This window comes from Staurois parvus, unplaced genomic scaffold (genome assembly GCF_062004578.1).
Source record: "Staurois parvus isolate SC_StPar_1 unplaced genomic scaffold, SC_StPar_1.0 ptg000154l, whole genome shotgun sequence".
In the NCBI taxonomy this organism is placed as follows: domain Eukaryota; kingdom Metazoa; phylum Chordata; class Amphibia; order Anura; family Ranidae; genus Staurois; species Staurois parvus.
In genome coordinates, this window is record NW_028317950.1 from 11,272,376 (window position 1) to 11,284,759 (window position 12,384).

Below are 12,384 nucleotides of genomic sequence, written 5' to 3' on the forward strand. Positions count from 1 at the left end.
CAATGACTTTTCATCCATGTGTGGCCACTTCTGCTTGACATAAGTCGATCTACCGAATTACTTTTGTCACATGGGCTTGTTGGAAAAATTTTCTTGATCAACGGTTACAGCCAATGGGTTTCAGCCACTGATCAGTGTATCCTGACAGTAGAGAGTGCAGTTTTTTATTTATATATTAACATGTTTCTTTTATATCTGCCTGAAGTTCAGCTTTAATGGAAATTTAATGGAAAGCGTCATGCTAGTTTGGCTTCACACTGTTGGTGTGGTTTAGCACGCACGTTTCAATGGGCTGCCTAACGTACCAAAAAAGGTGCATGCATTATTTTTCTTTTTTTTTGTTTCCAAACATTTTTATTAGTTTTTATGAAATAGGCTGTAAAGACAACATTACAGCATCAAGTAACATATAAAACAGAAACAAGGCACATCTGTAATATATATTCCAAAAAGGTACAATCATGTAAGGCAGAAAAATTAAGTGTATGAGCAAGATAGGTAAGAGGGTAGGCAGAACAATAATGGCACCAACAGAAAAACATGATCAATTAAATCATAAATATTCATTATTCAGATGGTAAATGTCTCTGAGTTTTCCAAACCTCCCACTTTCTGTCGAATAACTGCATCCTATCCAGTAACATATAATGAATTCTCTCCATGATCATCACTGCATTGATTCTCCACAAAAGCATGCGCTATTTTTCAAATGCAGCACCCCACAACACACGGAAGTGCGTTAGCAAGGAGTGTTGGGTGCCGATAAGAATGAATGGCACCGAAGCACACCAACCATTTTTGCATATTGTTTTAATACATGTAACCTTAAATTTTTTTATCAGGGGCGCCTTGCTACCTTTTCAAATAATAAGATGGTCCTGATTTTGTTCTAGCCTAGTGTCATGTGACCGGTGCAGAGGCGTAGCTGGGGGGGGGGGCAGGGGGGTACAAGACGTTTGCCTAGGGTGGCGCTTTTTAGGGGTGCCGCCGTTCCCTCTTCCAACGAAAGGGACACTTAGTCCAGGGGCGAGCAGCGGGCTGCTGTGTCTTATCTGGCTCCGTGTCCCAGTCCCACGACGATCCAGTCCAGGAGGTGCTGCTGGAGAAGGGGTAGAGAGGTCCGTAGGTCCGGTATCTTCTTTTCCCTGGACACGATGTGTGGTCGGGATGACATGCCGCCACTGTCATCTGGCCACACCCTCGGGATCAATGGACAGCCTATGGCAGCTTGTACCTGCAAGCTCCGCCTCATCTGTGATTGGGCGCCAGAACTGTAGCTCAAGAAAGGCACACAGGCAACCAATCACCTGCGAGGAGGCGGAGCTTGGAGAGGAGGAGCCGAGTGGCAGCACGAAGATCGAGTGAGGGAGCTGCCGGAGCAAGTGAAGAAGGCAGCTGACCGGTAAGTGTACCGAGCAGATGGTGCTGCTGCAACCAGGTATGCTGGCTGTGGATGGGAGAGGGAAGGAGCCTAAGCTGGAGCAGGGGTCAAGAAGGTAAGTGTCATTGGTGTCAGTGGGAATAGTGCCCCATCATTGGTGTCAGTACTGTGATTAAACGGGGAGGGGGGCAAAATATCCTAGCTACGCCTTTTATAGTTCGTCCCGGGCGCAATATTTCCTAGCTACGCCTCTGGAGCGAAGTCACGGATTTAGTCACGTGGTCTTTTGGTCACATCATCTTTGTTGATTCAGATGGTAATCAGGAAACAATCAGAGACACTGATTGGTCTTCCGACAACTGGCCCCAAATTGCCTCTAGCTAATTGTTCGGAATGGGCAAAGTAACAGAGGCTGGGGTTCTGATCATGATAACCCAAAGCATCATACAAGGTCACACAAACAGTAAATGCTGGCAATGTTTGTCTGCTGATGGTACCTGATCCTAATATATTGAAAACTTTTCTCTTTACAAGTTGAACTTTTAAGCCACCATGACGCCCTACTATTCAGTGGTAGGAGAACCTAGCTTTGCTAACCTTCTCCCTATTGGCTGACGGTGTTTGTCCTTCTACTCCCGCTGTTTACCCTACAATTTATTTTAGGCTTGGTTGCTGAGGATCTGTCATGCTGCTTAAGGGATGTGTTTGCTCTGCAGATAGATCATGTTCAGACATTCTATTGTGCTATGATCCTAGCTGATACTTACCTGCAGCTACTGAACATGGCTCCACCTTGTGTACACTCCACCCGAGTCTCCCCGATGTGTGTAATCAGAGGATAGCATCTGTTATTAACACTCTTAATGTACTTTCCATGTCTAACAGGTTTAAGCCATAATTCTCTGTAATCCCTTTTAAATAATGTCAAGTTGACTGGAATTTGGAACAAGAGGCTATGCAAGACTTAAAGGGGAGACCCACTCCAACAATTTACACTGAGAGGCTAAAGCAAGTCTAGCCTGTTAGTAGAACTCATTACCGCACCCCTGTTTGTTGGCTCTGCCTATTTATTGGTGATGACTTCTAATGATGTCCCCATTCTGGGTCTTTCTGCCTGTACAGAGTCATATTCATAGTAGTGGTGCATATGTGTGGGACTCTTTAAAGTGAACCTGTCAAAAGAGAAACACAAGGGCTCCCTTTGCTGACCTCCTTCTGAAAATGCTAGCTACCTGGGTGTATCTGGATTTGATATGTTCTGAGCCACTGACCTTGAACAAGTATAAAACTCAGGAAAGTCACAAAAAATCAGAAGTCCTGCACTCTGCTCTCTTGTACAATGTCAGTGACTGCTGAAGCCTAAGGGTCATCATGACAGTCAGGCAACTAACATTTTCAGAAGAAGATTACAGCCAGTGTAGCCTCCATGATTCTTTCATGACAGGTTCCCTTTAAGATCTTAGGTAAGGGTCCATTCAGATGAGGCATATTAACTAATCGGTCTAACGTTGGAACTTCAATATAGATTTCAATATGGCCGCTGCCATTCCTGAATTATTTTGAAAGGTACCTTTAATATAGACTAGTGGTTTGCAAACTGTGGCCCGCAGACTAGATGTGGTCCTTTGATTGCCTCTATTTGGCTTTTGGGGCACTACTCCTCCCACTGATACAAGATATTATTCATAACATTGACACACAGCATGAGGCTCCATTTCTTCCACTTATACCTATAGTGGGGCATAATTCCTTCCACAGATATCAACGATGTGGCATTGCTGCTTCCACTGATACCAACAATGGGAAAGAATTCCCCTCACTTATATACAGTTGCAAGAAAAAGTATGTGAACCCCTTGGGATTACGTGGAGTTTTGCATGAATTGGGCATAAAATGTGCTCTGAACGTCATCTAAGTCACAACAATAGAAGAACACAATCTGCTGAACATAATACTACACAAACATTAGATGTTGCCATGGTTTAATTGCACATAACATGTAAACATTCACAGTGCAGGGAGGAAAAAGTATGTGAACCTTTGGACTCAATAACTGGTTGACCCTCCTTTGGCAGCAATAACCTCAACCAAACGTTTCCTGTAGTTGCAGATCAGACCTGCACAACGATCTTGAGTAATTTTGGACCACTCCTCTTCACAAAACTGTTTCAGTGTAGCAATATTCTTGGGATGTCTGGTGTGAATCGCTCTCTTAAGGTCATGCCACAGCATTTCAATCGGGTTGAGGTCAGGACTCTGACTGGGCCACTCCAGAAGGCGTATTCTCTGCTGTTGCAGCCATTGTTTTGTTGAATTACTTGTATGCTTTGGGTCATTGTCCTGTTGCATCACCCATACTCTGCGGAGCTTCAGTTGGCAGACAGATGGTTGTACGTTTTCCTGCAAAATGTCTTGATAAACTCTGGAATTCATTTTCCCATCAATGACAACAATCCGTCCAGGCCCTGAGGCAGCAAAGCAGCCCCAAACCATGATGCTCCCTCCGCCATGTTTTACAGTGGGGATGAGGTTTTGATGTTGGTGTGCTGTGCCTTTTTTTCTCCACACATAGTGTTGTGTGTTCTTCCCAAACAACTCAATCTTGGTTTCATCTGTCCACAGTATATTTTGCCAGTAGTGCTGTGGAACATCCAGGTGCTCTTTTGCAAACTTCAAACGTGCTGAAATATTCTTTTTGGACATCGATGGCTTCCTCCGTGGTGTCCTCCCATGTACTCCATTCTTGTTTAATGTTTTCCTTATTGTAGATGTGTCAACAAAAATGTTAGCATGTGCCAGAGATTTCTGTAGGTCTTTAGCTGACACTCTGGGATTCTTCTTTACCTCATGCAGCATTTTTCGCTGTGCTCTTGCAGTCATTTTTACAGGACGACCACGCCTAGGGAGAGTAGCAACAGTGCTAAACTTTCTCCATTTGTAGACAGTCTGTCTTACCGTTGACACATGAACATCAAGGCTTTTGGAGATACTTTTGTAACCCTTTCCAGCTTCATGCAAGTCAACAATTCTTGATCGTTGGTCTTCTGAGAGCTCTTTTCTGCAAGGCATGGTTCACATCAGACAGTGCTTTTTGAAACCAGTAAACCCAAAACAGTAGTGTGTTTTTTAAGGGCAGGACAGCTGTCAGCAACACATCCAATATCATCACACTGATTGGAGTCAAGGTTGGCTCACTCCTGGCTCCAATTAGCTCTGGGAGAAGTCATTAAGCTAGGGCCTCACATACTTTTTCCTCCCTGCACTGTGAATGTTTACATGTTATGTGCAATTAAACCATGGCAACATCTAATGTTTGTGTAGTATTATGTTCAGCAGACTGTGTTCTTCTATTGTTGTGACTTAGATGACGTTCAGAGCACATTTTATGCCCAATTCATGCAAAACTCCACGTAATCCCAAGGGGTTCACATACTTTTTCTTGCAACTGTAAATGATGGAACAATATTCCCCCATCAAAGATGGGACACTATTCTTCCCACTGACACCAGTGATTCCTCCCACTAATTCCAATGATGGGGTATTATTCCTCCCACTAATTCCAATGATGGGGTATTATTCCACCCACTAATTCCAATGATGGGGCACTATTCCTCCCACTAATTCCAATGATGGGGTATTATTCCTCCCATGAATTCCAATGATGGGGCATTTTTCCTCCCACTAAATCCAATGATGGGGCCCTATTCCACCCACTAATTCTAATGAAGGGGCACTATTCCTCCCACTAATTCCAATGATGGGGCACTATTCCTCCTACTAATTACAATGATGGGGCATTATTCCTCCCACTAAATCCAATGATGGGGCCCTATTCCATCCACTAATTCCAATGATGGGGCACTATTCCACCCAATAATTCCAATGATGGGACACTATTCCTCCCACTAATTACAATGATGGGGCACTATTCCTCCTACTAATTCCAATGATGGGGCATTATTCCTCCCACTAAATCCAATGATGGGGCCCTATTCCATCCACTAATTCCAATGATGGGGCACTATTCCACCCAATAATTCCAATGATGGGACACTATTCCTCCCACTAATTACAATGATGGGGCACTATTCCTCCTACTAATTCCAATGATGGGGCACTATTCCTCCCACTAATTCCAATGATGGGGCCCTATTCCACCCACTAATTCCAATGATGGGGCACTATTCCACCCAATAATTCCAATGATGGGGCACTATTCCTCCCACTAATTCCAATGATGGGGCACTATTCCTTCTACTAATTCCAATGATGGGGCATTATTCCTCCCACTAAATCCAATGATGGGGCCCTATTCCACTCACTAATTCCAATGATGGGGCACTATTCAACCCAATAATTCCAATGATGGGGCACTATTCCTTCTACTAATTCCAATGATGGGGCACTATTCCTCACAATAATTCCAATGATGGGGCACTATTCCTCACAATAATTCCAATGATGGGGCACTATTCCTCCCACTAATTCCAATGATGGGGCTTTATTCCGCCTACTAATTCCAATGATGGGGCACTATTCCTCTCAATAATGCCAATGATGGGGCACTATTCCACCCACTAATTCCAATGATGGGGCACTATTCCTCTCAATAATGCCAATGATGGGGCACTATTCCTACCACTAATTCCAACGATGGGGCATTATTCCTCCCAATAATTCCAATAATGGGACACTATTCCACCCACTAATTCCAATGATGGGGCACTATTCCTCCCACTAATTCCAACGATGGGGCATTATTCCACCTACTAATTCCAATGATGGGACACTATTCCTCTCAATAATGCCAATGATGGGGCACTATTCCACCCACTAATTCCAATGATGGGGCACTATTCCTCTCAATAATGCCAATGATGGGGCACTATTCCTCCCACTAATTCCAACGATGGGGCATTATTCCTCCCAATAATTCCAATAATGGGGCACTATTCCACCCACTAATTCCAACAATGGGGCACTATTCCTCCCACTAATTCCAATGATGGGGCACTATTCCACCCACTAATTCCAACGATGGGGCACTATTCCTCCCACTAATTCCAATGATGGGGCACTATTCCACCCACTAATTCCAACGATGGGGCACTATTCCTCCCACTAATTCCAATGATGGGGCACTATTCCTCCCACTAATTCCAATGATGGGGCATTATTCTTCCCACTAATTCCAATGATGGGGCATTATTCCTCCCACTAATTCCAATGATGGGGCATTATTCCTCCCATTAATTCCAATGATGGGGCACTGTTCCTCCTCCTACTGACCACAGGTGCTATACAATTTTTTTACTCCCTGCACCACCAATCCTGAGGCATTGTTTACTCCCACTGGCCACAGTCCCCCCCCCCCCCCCTCCAAAGTCTGAAGGACAGTAAACTGGCCCTTTGCTTAGAAAGTTTGAAGACCCCTGTTACGGACTATTCCAAAAGGACCAATGATGGTTATCATGATAAATATCTAAAACACAAGTCCAAGTGCACAAACTTTAGCCTGAACCTTAACAATTGAAGGGTATACTCCAGACAAATAAAACAAATGTGAAATATGTATATGTCAACTGGTAAAGTTGACAAATTATTTATAACTCTTTCATGTACTGTGATTTACATACTGCAATACTTTATAGGCAATTTCTTGTGTCTCTGCCCTGCCTACTACCTAGGTACTGGACTCTGAATGTGCATCATCATCCTCTTGATGTAAGTAAATAAACTCTTCTGTTTCCAGCCCCCAAGGATTAAAACATATTAGACCATCAGCACTGATGTGCAGTTGATAATGGAGCTAATGCCATCTTTTTCAGTTTTAGATTCATGCAAGGGCTAGAACCACTGTCAGGTTTTTATTACAGTGGGTATCCCTGCTGGGTAGATTCATCTTCTCTATTTCCTTTGGTCTAAAAGTGGAAGAAAATCCAAAGTTTTAAAAATTGTCATTGGAACAGAATTAGAGGGGCATTCTTCCAAAGGGGGTGCTTGTTCTTGTGACAGCTGTGTAAAAAGGATTTCCATTACTTAGAGAGTATTTCTTTAACTTCCTGCTGTGTTCCTGAGACAGGAAGTGATGACAATTCTCTCCACTGTCACAAAGACAGGGAAAAAAGCTTGATGGTGTTTTAACCATCTGGAGGGCCGCCAGTTTGACACCCCTGTTCTACTATATCCAAAACAAAAAAATTGCTTTAGATATACTTTATCAAAATATCATTACTTGAGCTCCTGGAGTTAGTCCAGCCCTGCTTTATCAATTATTTCTGAAAAGTGAGAATACAATGAAAGCATTTCCTTACCTGATATTGGGTGTCTCCAGCTGGCTGCATAAAGCAGCTAAATATTGGCTACACCTCGTGTCTTTCACTAAAGCCTCCACCAGTTCCACACAGCGACTCTGCAACTTGCTCATCAGCTGCTCTACGCATTGCTGCACCTCCTGGCGGGACGAGGAGAGAAGTTGTGGCAATATCCTCTCCATGGCAGAGATGCTGACTGCCGGCTCCTCTGTCACCATGAGGACACTGCAAGATGACATAGATTCTGGTCAAAAGTCATCAACATAATTGGAAATTACAGTTGCAAGAAAAAGTATGTGAACCCCTTGGGATTACGTGGAGTTTTGCATGAATTGGGCATAAAATGTGCTCTGAACGTCATCTAAGTCACAACAATAGAAGAACACAATCTGCTGAACATAATACTACACAAACATTAGATGTTGCCATGGTTTAATTGCACATAACATGTAAACATTCACAGTGCAGGGAGGAAAAAGTATGTGAACCTTTGGACTCAATAACTGGTTGACCCTCCTTTGGCAGCAATAACCTCAACCAAACGTTTCCTGTAGTTGCAGATCAGACCTGCACAACGATCTTGAGTAATTTTGGACCACTCCTCTTCACAAAACTGTTTCAGTGTAGCAATATTCTTGGGATGTCTGGTGTGAATCGCTCTCTTAAGGTCATGCCACAGCATTTCAATCGGGTTGAGGTCAGGACTCTGACTGAGCCACTCCAGAAGGCGTATCCTGTGCTGTTGCAGCCATTGTTTTGTTGAATTACTTGTATGCTTTGGGTCATTGTCCTGTTGCATCACCCATACTCTGCGGAGCTTCAGTTGGCAGACAGATGGTTGTACGTTTTCCTGCAAAATGTCTTGATAAACTCTGGAATTCATTTTCCCATCAATGACAACAATCTGTCCAGGCCCTGAGGCAGCAAAGCAGCCCCAAACCATGATGCTCCCTCTGCCATGTTTTACAGTGGGGATGAGGTTTTGATGTTGGTGTGCTGTGCCTTTTTTTCTCCACACATAGTGTTGTGTGTTCTTCCCAAACAACTCAATCTTGGTTTCATCTGTCCACAGTATATTTTGCCAGTAGTGCTGTGGAACATCCAGGTGCTCTTTTGCAAACTTCAAACATGCTGAAATATTCTTTTTGGACATCGATGGCTTCCTCCGTGGTGTCCTCCCATGTACTCCATTCTTGTTTAATGTTTTCCTTATTGTAGATGTGTCAACAAAAATGTTAGCATGTGCCAGAGATTTCTGTAGGTCTTTAGCTGACACTCTGGGATTCTTCTTTACCTCATGCAGCATTTTTCGCTGTGCTCTTGCAGTCATTTTTACAGGACGACCACGCCTAGGGAGAGTAGCAACAGTGCTAAACTTTCTCCATTTGTAGACAGTCTGTCTTACCGTTGACACATGAACATCAAGGCTTTTGGAGATACTTTTGTAACCCTTTCCAGCTTCATGCAAGTCAACAATTCTTGATCGTTGGTCTTCTGAGAGCTCTTTTCTGCAAGGCATGGTTCACATCAGACAGTGCTTTTTGAAACCAGTAAACCCAAAACAGTAGTGTGTTTTTTAAGGGCAGGACAGCTGTCAGCAACACATCCAATATCATCACACTGATTGGAGTCAAGGTTGGCTCACTCCTGGCTCCAATTAGCTCTGGGAGAAGTCATTAAGCTAGGGCCTCACATACTTTTTCCTCCCTGCACTGTGAATGTTTACATGTTATGTGCAATTAAACCATGGCAACATCTAATGTTTGTGTAGTATTATGTTCAGCAGACTGTGTTCTTCTATTGTTGTGACTTAGATGACGTTCAGAGCACATTTTATGCCCAATTCATGCAAAACTCCACGTAATCCCAAGGGGTTCACATACTTTTTCTTGCAACTGTATATAGTTAGATCTGTGTACTTCACATAGTTCAATGCAACGTAAAAACAGTGAAAAGACTTCTGCCGTCCAGGCATTTTGTCATTGCAAGTGGTCATCCTTAAATATCCCATATGGAAGAAAAATATATTTGAAATATATTATAAAAAAATATTCTTCCCGAATATATTGCCATATATTTGAAATGGTACAATTGTGGCCAAATTCAATATATTTCAAAATATATTTCAATAAATATAAATTATATATATACACACACACTGCATATTGAAATGCGTTTTTATTACAAAATATATGAAAAAATATTTTTAAAAATACATTTCAAATATACTGTATGTCTAAAAATACAAATCTACATTTTTGGAATGCAATTACAAATAAATGTAAAAATACATGTTAAAATGACTTTTTTATATATTAAAAAAAATCTGAAGAATATATTTAAAAAATATATTTTTTTAAATATATTCTTCAGATTTTTTTAATATATATATATATATATATATATATATATATATATACAGTATATATATATATATATATATATATATATATAAATATATTGAATATGGCCAAAATTGTAGCATTTCAAATATATGTCAATATATTTGGGAAGAATATTTTTAAAATATATTAATATATATATTGGAGCTCTAATTTTCTTGTTTTACATATATTTATTTAATTATTTCAGGTACTTATATAGCACCGTCAATTTTACGCAGCGCTTTACACATATATATTGTACATTCACATCAGTCCCTAACCCTCAAGGGGCGTACAATCTAAGGTCCCTAACTCACATTCATACATACACATACTAGGGACAATTTAGGCAGGAACCAATTCACCTACCAGCATGTCTTTGGAATGTGGGAGAAAACTGGAGTACCCGGAGGAAACCCACACAGGCACAGGGAGAACATGCAAACTCCAGGCAGGTGGTGCCGTGGTGGGGATTCAAACTAACAACCCTAGTACTGCCAGGCGGAAGTGATAACCATTTAGCCACTGTGCTACCCATATATATATATATATATATATATATGATATTTGATATTTGTACAGTATACATGTTTTCATGGAGATATGAATTATAATATGTGCTGGACACACCACTGGTGCATGAGGTCATGCTGTGATCAGAATATTTGTATTGTGCTCTTTGTCTTTCATATATTTTAATAATAATAAATACATTGTAGTGCTCACCCCGCTATTTAGGTCCCTAGGTTCTTGCTCGGTAGTTGCACCCACAGCCAGGCACACAGTCATTCTGTTGACTCAGTAATATGTCTAGAGGTATGCTTCTGTGATGCTTTATTGCAAAACTTGAACTTGGATAGGAGTAGGGTGACTGTGGGATACTACAGCAACTCTAAGCAGCAACTTTAGGACACTAATCTTCCTCTTAAAGCGGAACTTCACCCAAAAGGAGAAATTCCGCTTTTTTTCCTCCTCCCCTCTCCCATACATGGAATGTTTTTTAGAGGGGGGGAGCCGACACCTGATTTTGACAGGTACCCACTCCTGCTTCCACTCCAACTGCCTAGTTTATCCCCCCTTCCCCCAAAGCCTCTTGGGGCATGTCACATGTTTCAAGAGACTGCGGGACCATTCACGGCATGCGCATGCGCAGTGGGCGGCCAGCTGTGAAGCTGCAAGGAGTCAGTCAGCTGCCCACAGTTAAGATACTGACACCTGGACCAGACGACCAGCAAAGAATCGGGTCAGTTGCGGGACATCACTGGATCCTGGGACAGGTAAGTGTTGGTTTTTTAAAAGTAACATTTTTTTCTACAGGGTGAAGATCCTCTTTAAGGCCAGGTTCACACCTATGCAGTTTGCGTTTGATCCATTTCTGCAGTTCGTTTTTGCAGCGTTTTTGATGCATTTTTCTTTTAAAATTTTTTTCTTGTTGCTAGGCAGATTTAAAATGCAAAATGCATTAAATAAGCAGCAAAAATGCAGCAAAAACGCACTACATGCTTTTCTGCAGCACTTCTATTGAAGTCTATAGAACCAAAAACGCAATTTTTTGCGTTCAAAAAAGTCCCTGACCCTTTCCAAAAAACACACCGGGTGAAAGTGTTGAAATGTGAACGTGTCCCATAGGAAATCGCGTTAAATGGACTGTAGTGTGTTTCTGCAAAACTCTGCAGAAAACGCTTAGGTGTGATCCTAGGGTAAGAATGTACTTCTGAGAACAGTTCTTGCAACAGCAAATACTGGGCTGAGCTTTACTAGGACATTATGAACAATATTCCCTTTCAGCAATGCTGACTCTAGCACAGGAAGAGGAGCAGCAAACTGTCTCAGGGATCTCTCACTTCAGTCTGTACTCACTAATGTCCTTGGAAAATTTGATGCCTCCTTCCAATATCTTCCAGACACCTCTCCTGTGATACCAGACCATTCCCAAAAGCCAGTCCCTCAGTCAGCTCTAGCGAATTTCTGCAGAATAGACCCTCCAGCTAGTATAGCTGGGACCAGGGGTGGACTGATAACTCATGGGGCCCCCGGGCAATAGGGGATCATGGGGCCCCTGTGTCCTTGCCCAAACTCAAAAAAGCCTATGCAAAAGGTACCAGGGGCATCTCATGGGGCCCCCTACTGACCCAGGGTCCTCGGTCAGTGCCCGAGTTTCTAAATGGTCAGTCCGCCCCTGGCTGGGACCTCGATGACCAGCAAACACATGGCAGGCCTGCAGAAGGCTAGGATCTCCTCCTCTAGGACAAGAACCCTTCTATTCCAAGCCCCAGGCTATTTATGCTCCCCCCAGCCACCAATT

General features: G+C 42.5%; 1 protein-coding gene across 2 annotated transcripts in view; it reads right to left on the bottom strand.

Moving 5' to 3' along the window:
* The window catches only part of LOC149463510 (uncharacterized), a 71,286-nt gene that overhangs the window by 55,752 nt on the left and 3,150 nt on the right, over positions 1-12,384 (bottom strand). For both annotated transcript variants that reach the window (XM_089675053.1, XM_089675052.1), the window contains exon 2: positions 7,696-7,920. In XM_089675053.1, coding sequence (XP_089531179.1) covers positions 7,696-7,913 — 218 coding nt within the window. In that variant the 5' untranslated portion in view covers positions 7,914-7,920. The remainder of the gene's footprint in view (positions 1-7,695; positions 7,921-12,384) is intronic.